Source organism: Drosophila hydei, unplaced genomic scaffold, assembly GCF_003285905.1.
Source record: "Drosophila hydei strain 15085-1641.00,03,60 unplaced genomic scaffold, DhydRS2 tig00000379-arrow-arrow-pilon, whole genome shotgun sequence".
Lineage (NCBI taxonomy): Eukaryota > Metazoa > Arthropoda > Insecta > Diptera > Drosophilidae > Drosophila > Drosophila hydei.
This window is the reverse complement of record NW_022045720.1, coordinates 452,874-471,217: the sequence shown is the minus strand read 5'-3', so window position 1 is coordinate 471,217 and position 18,344 is coordinate 452,874. Positions and strand designations below refer to the sequence as shown.

At 37.6% G+C, this 18,344-nt stretch overlaps 1 protein-coding gene across 11 annotated transcripts in view; it reads right to left on the bottom strand.

The window, feature by feature from the left end:
- Window positions 1-712: 712 nt before the first annotated feature.
- LOC111601641 (cAMP-specific 3',5'-cyclic phosphodiesterase) overlaps window positions 713-18,344 on the bottom strand; it is a 113,238-nt gene continuing 95,606 nt past the window's right edge. For 6 of the 11 annotated variants that reach the window (XM_023318310.2, XM_023318313.2, XM_023318316.2 and 3 more), the window contains 9 exons: window positions 9,256-9,360; window positions 7,248-7,434; window positions 7,069-7,162; window positions 3,592-3,923; window positions 2,072-2,336; window positions 1,896-2,010; window positions 1,663-1,825; window positions 1,137-1,505; window positions 713-1,038 (listed from right to left, as the gene is read on the bottom strand). In XM_023318310.2, coding sequence (XP_023174078.1) covers window positions 853-1,038; window positions 1,137-1,505; window positions 1,663-1,825; window positions 1,896-2,010; window positions 2,072-2,336; window positions 3,592-3,923; window positions 7,069-7,162; window positions 7,248-7,434; window positions 9,256-9,360 — 1,816 coding nt within the window. In that variant the 3' untranslated portion in view covers window positions 713-852. Of the gene's footprint in view, window positions 1,039-1,136; window positions 1,506-1,662; window positions 1,826-1,895; window positions 2,011-2,071; window positions 2,337-3,591; window positions 3,924-7,068; window positions 7,163-7,247; window positions 7,435-9,255; window positions 9,361-9,419; window positions 9,438-10,112; window positions 10,260-14,355; window positions 14,688-18,344 lie in introns of those variants that run through there. The other 5 variants (XM_023318317.2, XM_023318318.2, XM_023318319.2 and 2 more) reach the window with 5 other exon arrangements.

Below are 18,344 nucleotides of genomic sequence, written 5' to 3'. Positions count from 1 at the left end.
TTATTTTTGTTGCTGTTGTTGTAGTTGCCTTCCTGGCCTTGCTTTGTCAATATAATAAAACATAATTTTTTGTTAAAGAAAACAAGCCGTTAACATAAGTTTAACAGAAATTTGATTTTTTTTTTTTCAGAATGTAAAACTAAAGTTCGCATTGCTTAGCAATATTTTAAAATTCAAAAAAAAAACCAAAGATTTGATCAAATAAATAAAAAAGAAAGAAATGTACGTCTACGGTTGGGCTCTTGCCCAAATTTTGGATTATTCTCTTGATAGTTTTGTTTTTTTTTTTTCTCTTCTGCTTTGCTTTGATTTTCGTTCTGTTGGTTGTTTCAGTGCGCGTATGCCTTGTCTTGGGAGCTTTTAAGATTAGTTATTTTAATGTTATGTTAATGCTGCTGTTTTTCCTTCTCTTTCTTTCTCTATTATGTATTTTTATTTTTAATTTTATTTTATTTTTGTTTTTGGTTTTCAGTGTATTCCACATCGATCTCTTTTTCCAGTAAGTTTCTAATTTCTTTGCTTTTTTTGTTATTTGTTTTTTTTTTTCTTTTTCGTTTTCTTTCTCTAGAAGTTTAAACGGTACTTTTGCTATTGCTGTTTGGTTTTTTTGTTTTAAACGTTTGCTTAATCCTTTGAATTTTTTTTGGTTTTTTTTTTTTGTTTTTTATAGCTTTTAGTTTAGTTTAGTGTTTTTTTTTTTTTAGATTTTAGATTTGGATTTTGTTAAATTTTTGGTTGAAGTTTTGCTTTGTTTTGTTTCTTCTGTGTGTTTGTTAATTATAGTCACTAACGTATTAGGAAGAAGCTGTGCGCCTTTTCCGTAAATTTGCGATAAATTCCCACGACTCTCCGTCATATTCCACCGTGTGGCGCCTGATTTTGACTCCCAGACGGCTTGCCACCGCCAGCGGAGCCACCACCTGCCGCACTAGGTGCCGTTGTCCCTGTGGTTGTGGTTGAGCAGGCATCCCGGCTCTCGCTCTCGTCGCACTCCTCCAGTTCGGCCAAATTCTCTTGATCGGACTCTTCGAGCGTTACCTACAAAAGTGATCGAAACATTAGCATTGATGGCATTAATTGACGTTGTCCTTACAATGGGAGGGGAAGGATATGTTCCTATTCGTATTGGTATGTACCTGGAAGCGTATCTTCTCATCCTGCGGCATTTCATCGGCGGCCGATGGTGGCGGCGATGGCGGTATCATGCTCTGATAGTAGTCTCTGTTCTCTTCAAGCGTATCGAGTATATCTTGGGCATCTGGATGCACCAGATCGGCCCATGTCTCCCACAGCGGATGCACAATGTAATCGATGAAGCCCACTTGCGACTTCTCAATGGTCGCATTGTGGCGATCGCACATCGGACTGATGTCCATGCCCGATTCACGCTCCTTGTCGCCCTGTAGAAAGAACTCCTCCATAAGCAGCGCCACCCAACGCTTGTATAGCGGCAATGGCTTGGTGGGATTGCTCAGATCAGCGCAGTGCACCAGATTCTCAAGTACCTATAGAAGAGGACGGACAGACAAACAGACAGAGAGAGAGAGAGAGAGAGAGAGAGAGAGAGAGAGAGAGAGAGAGAGAGAGAGAGAGAGAGAGAGAGAGAGAGAGAGAGAGAGAGAGTTGAGCGCCATTGTTAGCTAGTGAATTACCGAGTCTTACCTGTATGCGATCTGTGTAGTTGTCCAGCAGCAGAACTCCAGATCCGGCCACTTTCTTGGTCTCCACCATAGTTTTCAGATCGGCCAGCAGGCTCATGTGCTTGGACATGTCCGTAGAGAGCACAATATCAATAACCATTTTCCTCAATGTTTGGCGTTGTTTCCTATAAGCACAAATAAACAACTTATTATAGTATATCCAAACACTTTGATTATCTAGATGCAGTTACATACTTTTGCATATTACAGAATATATCACATCCTTGATTTTGCAATAATTTGAAGGCAACAGCTAAATGATGGTTTTCCAAAACAGATTCGTCATTGTACATTAATGCTAGTTCGGAACCTGACAAACAAATACGAGAATATTATTTATGAATATCAATTTCATTTGAGGTTTCACTTACTTGAATTAACCAAGAACTGATTGGTTAAGCCAGGATGATCAACATCGTGTATACAAGCGGCGAACAGCGCTCCGCCCACCTCAAGGGGCGTAAATACACCTTCCAATGCCGGTGTATTGAGTAGCACATTTGTGCTCTGTGTCACGTCAGCGGCATGCAGCGAATTGTGAAACGGATTGTCTTTGACGTAGTGGTCCTCCAGAGTAGTCATGAAGTTAAGAAAAGTTTTCGGTGGTATCATAAGACTGGTCAGTAATTCCCTACTCTGTAAGTACAGGAAAAGAAATATCAAGACATTAGCTTCTATTTCAAATGTCCTTAAAATAATAATGACAATGACAATGACAATGACAATGACAATGACAATGACAATGACAATGACAATGACAATGACAATGACAATGACAATGACCATGACAATGACAATGACAATGACAATGACAATGACAATGACAATGACAATGACAATGACAATGACAATGACAATGACAATGACAATGACCATGACCATGACCATGACCATGACCATGACCATGACCATGACAATGACAATGACAATGACAATGACAATGACAATGACAATGACAATGACAATGACAATGACAATGACAATGACAATGACAATGACAATGACAATGACAATGACAATGACAATGACAATGACAATGACAATGACAATGACAATGACAATGACAATGACAATGACAATGACAATGACAATGACAATGACAATGACAATGACAATGACAATGACATGACAATGACAATGACAATGACAATGACAATGACAATGACAATGACAATGACAATGACAATGACAATGACAATGACAATGACAATGACAATGACAATGACAATGACAATGACAATGACAATGACAATGACAATGACAATGACAATGACAATGACAATGACAATGACAATGACAATGACAATGACAATGACAATGACAATGACAATGACAATGACAATGACAATGACAATGACAATGACAATGACAATGACAATGACAATGACAATGACAATGACAATGACAATGACAATGACAATGACAATGACAATGACAATGACAATGACAATGACAATGACAATGACAATGACAATGACAATGACAATGACAATGACAATGACAATGACAATGACAATGACAATGACAATGACAATGACAATGACAATGACAATGACAATGACAATGACAATGACAATGACAATGACAATGACAATGACAATGACAATGACAATGACAATGACAATGACAATGACAATGACAATGACAATGACAATGACAATGACAATGACAATGACAATGACAATGACAATGACAATGACAATGACAATGACAATGACAATGACAATGACAATGACAATGACAATGACAATGACAATGACAATGACAATGACAATGACAATGACAATGACAATGACAATGACAATGACAATGACAATGACAATGACAATGACAATGACAATGACAATGATGGTAATATAACAGTTATATAACATAGAATTGATTGACTTACCTGAAATATGGTGTATGCCACACAGGTGAGCGGACGATTGCAGCTCAGCTCGCCAATTTTGAATATCTCAATGCCCCACATATCTAGTTCGCCGAGCAGGGTGCCCAGCTCGTTCTCCCTGGGTGTCTCCACGCCAAACGTGGGTAAGCGCTCCCCGGTGAAGCTGTTGGTGTGCGACAGGGGCCGTTTCACGCCGCTGATCTGTGACATGGGCGGCCCGCGCGGCGATCGACTGCGCGGATACGGCTGCTGCTGGCTGGTGGTCTGTAAGTTCGAGTGATCCGGATTCTCTTCGACGCGCAGCGAGGGCAAATCGAACTCTTGCTGTTTGTCTGCAATGTCAAAAGCAATACCAAATGGGCTCATTATACATATGTGGTATATTAAGTATACGTCGCATTCTGCTCAGCGCTCCATAAATATGCAGATACCTGCTCATATATTCAACAATCCGAAATGCATTGTCTACTTTTGGGCGCAACGTTTTGGTTTGGTTTTTTTATTTTTGCTCATGCAACAATTGCAAATTGCCTGTGCATACGATGAGATTTATTTAAATTTTAAATGACTCTGCAGACAATGAACACCATAAATTTGCTTGAATATGAGCTGGCAGATACCCTGCTCTCTTTACTCTTTATATTTCATATTAAACAGCAATGCATACACGAGGCATGTTCAAAGTGTATCGCGAAAGTTGCCTCACGTGCCTCACGTACAAATAGAAGTATGCTCAGTTAAGTTTTGAGAGCTGTTTTGGCTGATATTCAATGCCAAGCAATGGAGTGCAGAATCTATAGCAATTTTGTGGCCAAAAAGCAGCCACCAATGATGCCTCAGACCTGTTCAACTTGTGCCTCTTTCTACCCAAAGAGCTGAAGTGGCGCACGATACGATTGAGTAACTCAAGAATCCATCAAAGGCGCAGCTCAGCAAACTTTGAAGTGCTTTGAGAATACGAAAATATTTAAAAGCGTTTATTTAAAAGAGAATCAAATAGATATTCCTGACTAAAGAAATAATTTTTAAGAAATTTATATTAATTTAAATATGTAAAACAAATCGAATTCTTCATTTATATCAAGACAGAGTAGACTTTAAACTAAGGCATTCGATATCTGAGCCGAATCCTCAAAGTATCTATGACTAAATAACGCCGGACCTTTGAATAGGCATAGCATTAATGCCCTTTGTATCTTTGTAACTTATCTTTAATATGCCCTTTTTCTAATGGTTACAGGATATGGATTTTGAAATATTCAATTCACAACGCTTTAATATAAAATGCAAGCAAAAGTTGATTAGAAAATACTTTGAATTGATATTAAAAGTATTTAAATATTAAATGCATGCCCCATCATGTGGCAGCAGTTAACAGCAAATATATAGAAGAGCTGACAGCGCCAAGGCTCAGTTAATATTTCAGTGAGAGCAAGCAGCCTTCAGATTGGCAAGCCAAAGCCGGGCACTGTTTACTTATGCCCAAAGGCATAAACTGTTTTTAATACACATTTAATGCCCGCCGAGTCCGATTGAATTTAAAGGGCTCTCGGCAGACATAACTAGCTATGCAGAACTAAAATCAAAGCAAATAAATAAAGCAGAGGCAAATATTGATCTATGTTTGTGCCATGCCATGCGTGAAGAGTATTTCTAGGTCGTTGTGTTAGTCTATATCGCTTTCTAGCCAACTCTTTAAAATGCACATAGAAAGCAAATATGCACACAAACACAGCTACACACACATACACATCTGTCCATATAGCGCCTGGCACGTATCCTATCCATAACACATTGCTAACCTGCCCCACGGCTGAAAGCTCGACGCAAAGCTGTCTCAGCTGCCTGCTGTTATTCTTTTTTTATTTTATATACTCTACACACACACACAGAGAGAGTGATTCAGTGATGTGAGTGCATGCAGACATATGTACGTATTTTGCATACGATTTGGTTTTGGTTTTGAGTTTTGAATCTGAAATCCGTTTCACAGTTTTTTATATTTGCGCGCACGAAGCTTAACGATTTGCCTGATTAACATATGCGACAGCCACACAAGATATTTGCTCTCTCCCTCTCCCTCCCCCTCTCCCTCTCATATGTAAATTTAAATGTGTGCGTGTGGCAGCGTTTCAATTAAGCGCCCGCCACCTACGCATTCGCAATCAGACCATGGACATTGCGTATACGCACCGTGTGCGCTTTTTGTTTTTTTGTCTAGTCGACTTATCGACTAGACTAGCGACACATTTATGTTGACCCGGTCTTGTGTGACTTTTAGGTTGGCCCAGCGGCTGTCGCTTCTGTTGCAAATGAAGTGTTACAAATAGACATTAGGGCTGCCGGCCTGTGCCTGTGCGTGTGTGTGTGCCAGCTAGGCTTGGCTGAAATGCGATTTTATGCTTGATAAACTACAATAACAACAAAAGCAACTACCAAAGGCCTAGGCCAAAAAATAAAATGCGCTAGTGGCCGCAAAGGTGGGCAACAGAAACCAGTTTAGCCCCGGCCCTGCCCATTTTAGCAGGCCATTTAAGTTGAGTTCGAGCCGAGCCGAAACGAGCTAAGTTCCGTTCCGTTCCGTTCCGTTCCGTTTCGTTTCATATCGTTCCATTCACTTCAGTTCAGTTCAGCTCAGCTCAGCTCAGTACAGCTTTGGCTCAGCTCAGCGAAGCAGAAATATGGACAAATGTGCAAATATGTTGCCCACCTTATGCTTGGCCACACCCACACTTTTAGGCGTCGACCCAACCAACATGCCCAACACTTTTTTGTTTGCGTGTGTGTGTGTGTGTTTTTTATTCTCTTCTTTTCTGTTTTGTTTTGTGTGTAACTCTTTCGCTTGGCACTACGCGCCTTTGTTTGTGCATGTCCCGAGGCAACGTCAAACGTGGTCATAGTTTTTGTATTTTTTTGTTCTTCTTCTGTTGGGCGTTGGGCGTACGCTGGTAGGGGGCGGGCTGCTTCGTAGGTTAAACAATGAAATTTCCACTTCATCTGTTTTTATGCTGCTCTGCATAATTTAATTTTGCACTTTCAATTCGACGGATTTGGTTTAAGTCTTGTTATTCCACTTTTTTCCCCACATCTAGTTTTTTTTTATATTTAATTTTACGTTTTCCCTCTCGTGTTTTACTTTCAGCTTTTTGTGCATAAATGTGCATATCACAAAAGTTTTCGCTTTTGTTTTGCATAGTTCTAATTGGATGAGTGGCAACTGGGCTGGAGTGGGGGGTAGAAGGCCTGAGCCCGAGGCTGGCGTTGCCACCACTTGAACTTTCCTGTGGTTAATGCAATTTTATTGCATACTTTTGAGCGTCTCGCACAAAAGCAACAACAATAGAAATGTCATCTAGCCAGTAGAGCTGGCCAAGATTTCTAGATGCTCTATATACATAGTAAGTAAGCATCGCTAAGCTACCATTGACATTGGGCTTCGCCAAGCCGTATTCTTATCTCTGGACATATTGAACTCACCCAAAAATGTTGAACAAATGTACTCGGATATTTGATTGCCAGATCTGCTGGACTCGCTGAAGTGTGAGAGCTCCTTGTTGAGCATGCGTTTGAACTGTCAAAGGAAAAGAGATAAAAAGAAATGTCTTTGATTAGTTATCGAGTCGATCGATCGATAGCGCGATTAACGATAGACGCACCTTTAGCGATGCCATGTCAGAGACACTGCGATGGGTTTGTATGGTCTCCAGTTGATCCAGGCACCAATCTAGTTCCTCAATAGTATCGGTGGCTAGGCGCGTGTAGGCCTCATCGCCCTGTGCTAGTTGGACACCGCCAGCATTTCCGGCCCGTCCGACGGATGATGATTGAGCTGGTCGCCTGGATCTTGTTTGATTAATACATGATTTCCGCACACACACACAGACACACACGCACGCACACACAGAGACAGTGAGACAGAGAGTGGGAGGGGGAGAGGGAGATAAAGAAAGCGTGGGATTGAGAGGGAGGCAGGTAGAGAGAAGAGGAATGACAGAATAGCACGGGATTGTGTTGATTATGAAAGGAACAAGGAACAAGGAACCAAGTACAAGGTACAAGGTACAATAAAAACAACAAACAAGAGAACAAACATAAATCGCAAAAGAGAAAAAAAGACAAACAAGGTAAAAATGACAAGAAATTTCAATTGAAAAACGATCAAAAATGGGGAAAAGGCAAAAACATTGAGAAAACAAGGTGAAAAAATGCAAAAATCGAAATGAAATTGTGAATTAAACAGACAATTGGAATATGATTGGGGAAACGGGGCAAGTTACACATAAGTAATACAGTTTTTTTTTATTATGATTTTTTTGTTTGTTTTGTTTTTGTTAACAACCACACACAGCAAGAAAAACACGTGTTTTACAACATTGAGAATGGGAAATTTTTGTTTGCATTAAAACAACGACAACAAAAACAACGATTAAATGTCGTTAATGTCGAGCGAGACAGATATAAACACATATATTAAACACATATATATATATTCATAAAAGAGAAAGAGAGAGAACGAGAGAGAGAGAGAGAACGAGAGAGAGAAAAAAAACATGAACAAAATTGAATTGAAGAATCTGTGGTTTTTTTCTTGGTTTTGTTTTCTGTACAACATTTAAAAAAAATGATTTCTTATTATTGATTAGGTTAGATTTAATTGGCATACTCAGAGGCAGCTCATTCAGTGGGTGGGGAATTAACGTATCTTAAGGTCGGGGGACGTTCATAACGTGGGGCATTTCTCATTCAAACACATTTAGATATTTGTGCCAATAAGCAACAACATCAACATCCATGGCAACAGCAGCAACAACAACATTGCCAACAGCTAAAAGAGACATTTTTGGGATTCCAAGCAGAGATCGGTCCAGCTCATCGCCCTCGTTTGCTCGTTGACTGCCCAGTTCAATAGAACTGACAATTTTCTAAATTTGAGTTCCGTCATATTCGATGGAAAAATTATAAATAAAATGTATGGCATGGTTTTTATTTGCGGTATTTTTGGCACGTCAACATGATGCCCCACACACACACAGAAATTGTTGTCCCGACAGCCCATTGCCTTCACCCAGGCAGCAGCATCTAGCACTGTGGTTTGGTTCTTCACATCATTGTCGTCATTTCTGTTTAAGTGGGTCTTTATTCATTTGCCTTTGTCTTTGTTTGTGTGTAAACCCCACACACCCACACACACGCAAATATGCATACAGACAAAATTATTGTTAGTCGGAAAAGTAGATGAATGCCTAATGCTTTTGTTGTTGTTCAGATTCTGATTGCTGTTGTTGTTGTTGTTGTTGCCACTTGATTAATTAAAGTGTGAGATGACAATAAGATATTGAGAGAGCACACACAAAAAGATAGAGAGCGAGCGAGGGACATCGACAGGCAGCAAGACAAAGAGAATCAGATAAGGCCATAGATAGAGAGGGAGAGAGTGAGAGAGATATTTAGATGAGCACGGGGTAGGGAGTGTAACAGAGTAGGGAAGCAGCGAGAGTTGCTTTTTGGGATAATTTGGAGTCCGGTTTGGAGAATAAACAGAACGAATCCTCTTTGCTTGTTTTGTCATGGATCGCGGGGGCCACAGTTTGGTGTAATGGCTTTTTCATGTACATATGATTGCGAATGGGGCATATGGGCGTGTCAAGGTCACAATAAACTTACTTGTTTGATGCTGGTACATTTGTCAGACTTAATAAATTGTTGCGCACTGAACGTAAGCTGGCTAAAATTTGGGCAAACGGCGTTACAATGAGATCCTCGCCATGGCTGCAAAAAGAAAGAGAGAAAATTCATTAAGTATTCGAGCAGTTCATAATCGGCATTACCTAAATACATAAGCATGCCAAATAATTGCTAAGCGTATGGATTCAAATTGATACAGAGACCAAGGGAGTGGCGAGTAAAATGAGAAGCGAATTATACAATAACGATATGTTTATACTTGTCAATAAGTGACGAGTAACAGAAGTAACGAGTAGCAAATGCTGCGAATGACAAAAGTAACGAATGATTTACATAAATCATAAATCATGTGTATACAATAAGATGAATGACGAATATACTAAGTAGCGAGTAACCGAGGTAATAAGTAACAGAAGTAACGAGTAAGCTGAATGGTTATTAGTAACAGAAGGAATAATTTACACAAACGTATATCTATCTAAATAACGAGTAACATAAAAAGCGAGTCAAAGAAGTAGCGAGTAGTAGAAACAACGAATATCATGAGTAATGAATAACTTAAATATTATATAGTAACAGAAGCAATGAATTACAGAAGTAGCGAGTAACAGAAGTAACGAGTAATATAAGTAACTTTGCTAGTGAGTGGCAATAGTAAAAAATAATGGACAAACAATTCGCAATGCACATGAATGTTTATCACCTTAAGGCGTGAGTATGTAACGAGTGAGTAAAGTGTAGAGATAGCGAGTAAGCAGCAGGACACAATAAAATCAGAAGCATCGTGCTTTGGTCACGCTTTTCCCTGCCAAAAGCCAAGTTCAATCAACGATTACCATTTACTAAGCAGACACGCAATCGTAGGCATCGAGTGATCCTTCCCCATCAATTGAAAACCGTGGACAGAATTTGACTTCGAATAGCACATAAATTAGGCGTTACACTGCTTGGTTTCCATATTCTCATTTCATTTATATATATACACATATAAATATACATAAATTTTTTTTTTAATTTTGACAATATTTTTATATGTGAAAATGTTAGGCTGATTCAAATTGAAATGCCTCTGTGCTTAACCCAATTGGCTGGCAAATCAAGTGGAATACTCGCAGGTGCCCTAACGCCCCAAGCATTCGATGATATGAAAATCAGTCCCCGACAAGGGTAGCCAGCCACAGGTCGACCGCAAAAGGTCAGCGACATGGCCACGAATAGACTTGCCAAAATAAAAAAAAAAACACAAAAAAAATAGAAAAGAAGGGAAAAAAATTCAAATTAAAACGCAAAAAAAAACAAAGGCAGGCAAAGGAAAGTTGGTGAATCATGGCACAAAGGACGTTCAAGAACTTAATGCAGGTTGGTTCGACAATTTTATAGATATGCGGAACGAAAAGCGACGCACACAATTTGTGGAAACGTTTTTGGTGGCACACGAGCCACTTGGCTTGGAATATTTGCGCCGAAAATAAATATTAAACAGGCAACAAAAAAAAACACACACAAAATAAAGGGAAAAATTAAAAAAAAAAATAAATAAAAAATAAAATAAATATAATAAGTAGACGAGCACGAAGACGTTGTCGTTTGCGTTGACAAACAAAAAATGGCATAAATTAATATTAATAAAATAAAATTAAAATGAAAAAAGAAAAAGAGAGGGACGGAGAACAACAAATAAAGAACAAGCTTAAAATTAAAAATAAACAAAAATAAAGTTCTTGGCCCATTAGTGACGTTGGCGGCGCCAAAATTTAAATTTACCTTTTATTTTTATATTCGAAAATATATACCCTGTAGTCGTAAAATGGACATAAAAGCTGTATTTATAGCTTGTCTAACTGAAGAAACTAAAATGGGTATTGCTACTTAGTAGCTACTAATCAGGTATAGCCACAAAAGATATATATATATATATATATATATATATATATATATATATGGGCAGCTGAGTTATGAAGAGCTTTTGACGCTTGGATCGTATATAGAACTTGAGTCATGGATACATATGCATTCAAGTGATAGTAGTCGGTAGCTGGCACAATTAATACTGTATATATCGTAAGTTCAATATGTGAAGCTATCGATATTATTGATAAATAGTAATCTTCTTTTTGCCTGATCGATACTCTCAACTGCTTTATACATGACATTATGACATGACAGTTATCAGCTGTCGATAGTATCAAGTTCAAGATATGAAGCTCTTTATAAGTTTAATATGTGAAGCTATCGATAGCTTATTGGTAGCATCGATAGCATCTTATGCTGATAATATATCGATAGCATCATATATTAAACTTCTCATCCTACCATCAACCATCGCCTACAGATGCAATACATTAGCTAGCATAGAGTTCAATATGCCCCATTAAGTTTTCAAATATGAATTATAAATATAAAGAAAATTCATGAAAATTAGTTCTTTATGCGTTTCATGTGCTTCTCTTTACATTTTGTAGAACTATTCATAAAAAAACTACAAAAAAAAAAAAAAACAAAGTGAAAACATAAAAGTTATTTGAAGCCATGCTACTAGGTAGGTCCAAGCCATGCCAAATTTGTACAGCTTTTCTATTTTTATATAATTTTATATATATATACATATATATATATATATATAATTATGTATATGGATTTATATGTATGTATACATAACGCCAATTGGCTGGCAATGAAAATGGTTGGAAATATTGAAATTTTTATAAAAGAATTTTGCGACTCTGTCACAAAATGTTCAATGAAAAATGCTGAGATACCGAGATGCTTCGATGCCTTTTTAAATAAAACAGCAATATTAAATATATATACATATTTATCTGCTTATATATAAGCAGATAGACGGAGAGACAGATGGGTAAAGCGACAACGATATACGATTAATGATGCCAACTCATTTACAGCCAGGTTGCCCTCTGCTCTCTCTCTCTCTCTCTCTCTCTCCCTGTCTCTCTCTATATCACTGCCTCTCGCTCGGTTGTTTTGCGGTGTGTTTGCCTGATTTTTGGCACGTCCCACTGCTGCAATATATCTATATCTTTTTGTGTGTCGCAACAATTCTACAAATATGTTATTGTATATTGTACGCTGGCGCATTCATCCATCCATCCATTTGTCCATCCAAACACACATCTAAAGTGGCTGGCATAAACAACAACAATAACAACAAAAATAACAATAAACGGCAAGCGTTGCCCATATGCAACAGCATTCACCTCATCCCCCTTGATGCCCTGCCTCTGAACCAGCCCTTGTTTCTGCCCCCTGCCACGCCGTCCCTCCCCCCGGTGCACGTTCCGTTTGAACTCTTCACTTTTAGCCCCGTCTCGTCGCTAGACTATGCAGCCAGACGAAATGTTTTTGCCAGCGATTTGTCATTTGAAATCATGTCGCGCCGCTCTGTTCAAATTCGCGTTTTCCCGTCTTCTCTTGAGCACTTTAGTGCGATTCTAGTTGTTATTCGATTATAAATACTGCGACGCAGAAAAAAAATTAAGTAAATAAATAAGAAAACATGTTCATGACTCATCCAGTGCGTTCTGGTCGAGGATCTAGCCCGATAACAGCAACAAACGCGAATGCCATTGCACGCAATTCCCAAGATTTCTGTTGGATAGAAACTAATTGTGAAATATGCTTTGTGTATGACTAAGTGTCATGGCCTGTAGGGATATCTAGTTGATATTCTGAAAGACCGTTAAAGTTAAACTCTTTTTCAATTTAAAAACTTAATTAAAATTTGCATAATTTAGTAGTTATCGATAACGCAGCTTTCGATATATGTGTGGTATATGTAATTAAAAAAAAATTTTTAAATTTAACTTTTGCTTTTAATTTTTGTTTTTTTTTACTATCAATAATATGGCTATCGATATATTTTATAATTAATATTTTGCTTTTTTTAATCGTTATCGATGAGATATATCGATATATTTTGCTGTAGTTTAATGGATTTTTGTCAAGAATATTTGTATGAATTTGGGTTGTTTGAATAGATATCGATAACGTGGCCACAGACAAGTGTAACACTTATCGATAACATATATATCTATATAACTGGGTGCAGCTTAACAAATTATTTGCTTCGAATAGCACAGTTGCTTAAAATTTAAATTTTTTAATAGTTATCGATAGAAGGGACTAATATATTGATAGCCATGTAGTTAAACAATTTTTGGTTCAACTAATTTTCAGACTAAGAATTTAATTGAAAAAAAAAAAACAAAAATCGATAACCCAGTTATCGATATATTTGGGTATAGACGTATAACATTTATTGAGTTTTTATTTTAAGTTTGTTTTTTAATCTTAAACGAGCTAAATAAATGTTAAAGTCATGAAGCTTTAATTCCGAATTTCATATCAAATATAACTGTAAATATTGTAATTTTTGATTGAACTTTATGATTCCAACTTGTCTTTAGATTTTAATTTTCAGACTAAGAATTTAATTGAAAAAAAAAACAAAAATCGATAACCCAGTTATCGATATATTTGGGTATAGACGTATAACATTTATTGAGTTTTTATTTTAAGTTTGTTTTTTAATCTTAAACGAGCTAAAGAAATGTTAAAGTCATGAAGCTTTAATTCCGAATTTCATATCAAATATAACTGTAAATATTGTAATTTTTGATTGAACTTTATGATTCCAACTTGTCTTTAGATTTTTATTTGGTCAGATTTCATTTAATTTGTTGGCCAGTGTAATTGGTAATATATTAGGAGAACTGCTCAATTGATTCATATGAAATTCTAATAATTCAGGCATTATTAATGCAGCTAACAGCTGTGCAGGTCGCCCTTAATTGACTTCTATATGAATCTGTGCCCTACTAATACAGTTATAGCATATTTCGCATGTGTGTGTGTGCGATCATAATTAATAGAGAAATATGTATGCTCGAGATGCGTAAGTAAATAAACTGGCAGCTGGGACAGTTTGTTTTTTCGTTCTCAAATTTTATTTGTTTTTTGCTTTTTGTTTTGTCATTAAAAGTGAAAAGATTGCGTGGGCGGGCTTAATTTATAGTTTTGATTTGGTAGCATTGGTCGATGTTTTTTGTTTTTGTGCGTTACCTGCGCTGCGATTTGATCGAGAACATGTTATCTCGATCGGCCAATATGGTGACGGCCAGATCGTCCTGCATTATCGATGGTATCATATTGAAGAAGCTGTGCACGCGCGGCAGCGACGGCGACGAGGCTGAATTCTTGTTTAACATGACGATGCACACTTGCGCGCGCGCACCCACACACACACATGTACACAGTAAAACAATGGGAAAATAAAATGTGGCAATTGGCTCATTAGAGCCGGCGATGGCTGAGACCAGGAATCGCCTGGCTAATGCGATTGCAATTCCGATTCTGATTCCGATTCCGATTCGATTTCGATTCCGATTTTGATTTCTTTTTCGATTACGATTTCAAATTTCAATTTCAATTTCTATCTGCAATTGGCAATTTGCAATTTCTATATCTGTGTGCCGATTGCTTTGATTGCCAGACAACTATTCTGCGGACTATTTCAGATGACAACAACAAGAGCGACAACGCGACGACTTTTTGAATTTTCCACGAGTGCGCGCTGGCCGAGAATGAGCGCGTCCCGCGGCGTGGCCAGCAAAAATACAAAACTCAAAACACAACTCGCACGCTCAGGAATGAAAAAAGAAGAAAAATTCTAGTAGAAAAGCGACGCTAGCGTCGCCAGCGACGTCAGCGCTGTCGCTGACCGAGCAGCTGGCAACGGGCGGCAGACATCAGCTGAGCTGAACGTAACGTAAGAAACAAATTATATTCAACTTAAAAAAAAATATAAATAAATGAAATTAAATTTGAACATGTGAGCGAGTATGCCACTGCCTCTGCGTGTATGTCTCTCTCTCTGTGTGTGTGTGTGTCATTTCATTTTCATCATTTGTGCTTGTTGTTTTTTTTTTTGCGCGCGCGCGTATGATTTTTGCTTGCTTTTCATCTTGAGTAACAGCAACGAACGAACGAACGAACTGACACAACATGTACAACATTTGCTCAATTATAGAAATATACAGGGTGTCGCCTTGACACACATTCATTTATCGTCTAGAACATTAGCTAAAGCAATCTCTGGATAGTACATCTTAGGCATTTGAAGAATTTATATCATTTAATTTAATTTCATTTTAATTGAATACATAAGAGAAATCTTAGCCTTAATCAGAAACAGCTACATATATAAGCTGTACACATACAGATATTTTCAGATACATATATATAGATTAGATCTAAAGCCATTTCACTTACATTTCTTTGTTTAAAGTCTCATTCAAATATTGTCTAATTAAGCTTTCAGCTTTCAACTTTCATATCAAACTCTTTAGACAACATTTTGTTGATATCAAAAGTCTCTTCTGATCAGAGAATAATCTTTGCGGTTTGATTGGGATTTTTGTTTCAGTTCTTTAAATTACTTCAACAATTCAGACGAGTTGACCTGAAGAACTGAAACAAAAATCCCAATCAAACCGCAAAGAATTTTCTCTGATCAGAAGAGACTTTTGATAGCAACTAATTATTGATATAAAATTCAATGAATAATTTATATAAAATACAATTACTAATTAATATAAAATACATTTAATATGTACATATTTTACGCAATTAATTATTGATATTAAATACAATTAATAAGTAAATATTTGACGCACCTTTTGGCTTATAACATGAATCATCAGCTTCAATAGTTCGGAGGTAATAAATGTTTGGCAATAAAAAGTAAAGTGAACAACTAGATCATGTCTCTTGAGCAGTTGTGATCGATAAGTCAAACGAAGCTAAGCCAATTGTACACCCTGTTTGTTTGCTATGCCACACAGACGACATATCCAATGTCCGGCAAGTCAGGCTGCGTGTCCTTGCCTGACATAACACAAGCACAGCAGCGGCAAAAGCATCATCAACATCATCATTCTCATCATCATCATTCTCATCATCATCAGCATCACTCATATTCATTATGATCCACTTCATTATGAACGGCAGAGCGTAGAACTTGCCGACTAGAATGCCTTCCACCTGATTGTCTTCTATCTCTCTGTTTTCTTGTTTTCCAACAATTCACGCAAAATTAATTTCACGCTCTACCCGTCTCGCTCGCACGCACTTGCCCGCGCCGTGCTGTCGTTGCTTGCGCTCTAGACGCGCACTTACCTACGTTAATGTTTAATAAATTCTCAACTCAAATTGCCATTTGGCTGCCTTTGAGCGATCTGCAATTAGTTTTTGCTGTTGTTGCTCGCTTAATGAACGCTCATTATATGGGTGGGAGCGAGAGGGAGCGATGCGCTAATATGCATATTTATATATCTAACTACTAACGTTTATTTTTAATATCTCTCGCTGGTTAGTCGCAACTGCGCGCACACACGTAATTCTAATAATAATTTCGAGCAATTTTTAATTTAGCTAACCCACTTGTGTCTCTCGTTCTGCCTTCACTAAATGTGTGTGTGAGGGGTACAGAAACAGAAAGTGGAAGAGCGAGAGAGAACGCGAGTCCAATAGGCACATTACTCATACGCCGCATGGGCCAGCGTCACTTAAGTGCCGTCGATTTTGCTCTTTGATTTTCAATTTTCCATTTCATTTTTCCCCCAGCCCATTGCTCGATTTCTGATTACGATAATCAGCCGCTGCGTGCCACGCCCACTGGCTCACTTAACCCACTTGACGGACGTGCGGCGGCAAGTGGCGCTGCAGCCAATAAACAAAAGCAAGCGAATAAAGCACATCAAGCAACGGGTCAGAGACAGAGATACAAATCTCGTGACTGACAGACAACGTGGGCGCATCCCAGTCAAGTGTCTGATGAAATTGTTCCTAAACATTAACAAACACAAACGAAAACACACACACGCACCCATTAAAGCAGCATAGCCTATGCTCAGCTAGTTAGTGGATTCTTTCAAGATTTATTCTAATGTTTCTGAATTGTTGAACTGCAAAACTTTTCAAGATCAAGCATATCTATTAAACATACTAGAAGAGCTAAGGCTTTCAAGTTTAAACATATTCTTCACGCACATGACATGATAGTATCCAAGAATAGAACATAATAGTGCCCAAGATCTCTTAACCTAACTCCATTCGAATACCATGTCAAGTCTTAAAATGGTTCTCTCTGTAACTCATCTAATGTGAAGTTGTTTTTTTTAGAGCTCTGAATAATTATAGTGAATTTAATTTATTTAATAATAATAATTTAATTTATATAATAATAATTTAATTTATATAATAATAATTTAATTTAATAATTTAATTCATTTAATTTATTTAATACAATTTATTTGCTAGCTTAAAACCCAAATGAAATGATCGCTTGTTATCGAAAACAAGAAATATATTGTGTTATCGAGAGCAAATAAGAAAAACTACTACTCTGGATGGTATAGAGGTAGTTTTATTTCAGATTGCGAGTCTGCTTGTAGTTCAGGCTAGATCTGTCTGCCAAATAAGTTTTTATTGATTTTTAATAGGTGCAGGGCACAGAAAGAGAGAATTCAGAAACAATATACGCCATGTCAGCATCTGACTTTGTATTGCATTTAACACACATGGAAGATGCTAAACGATATAATTGAACTAAATTGTGGTATTTCATAGCTGCATTTTTGGTTCATGTGTGAATTGCATATGCACGGCAAATAGATGAATTTTTTGGGGTTTTTTTTTTTTTTGGGTTTTTGGTTTTATTTTTGGCTTTGCCGACTGCATGACAAATTTGTGTGGGATGCATTTTTATTAAAAGCACAAGAGGCCACTCAAAGCCATGCAGAAAAAATACACAAGCACACACACACACACATAGAGAGAGTGAGAGTGCAGAACTGGCACACATATTTGGGTGTGATTTGCATTGGGCGCATGTCAAAAAATGTTGGTTCGCTTGGCAGCGTCAGCGGCAATTGAGGCGACAAATTTAATACGCGAAAAGAACGTATTTCATTTGGTTAGCAATCCCAATCGCATTTTCTTTCCGATGTCACGCTGCGTATGAATAATATGTACGTTACGTATACGCCAGC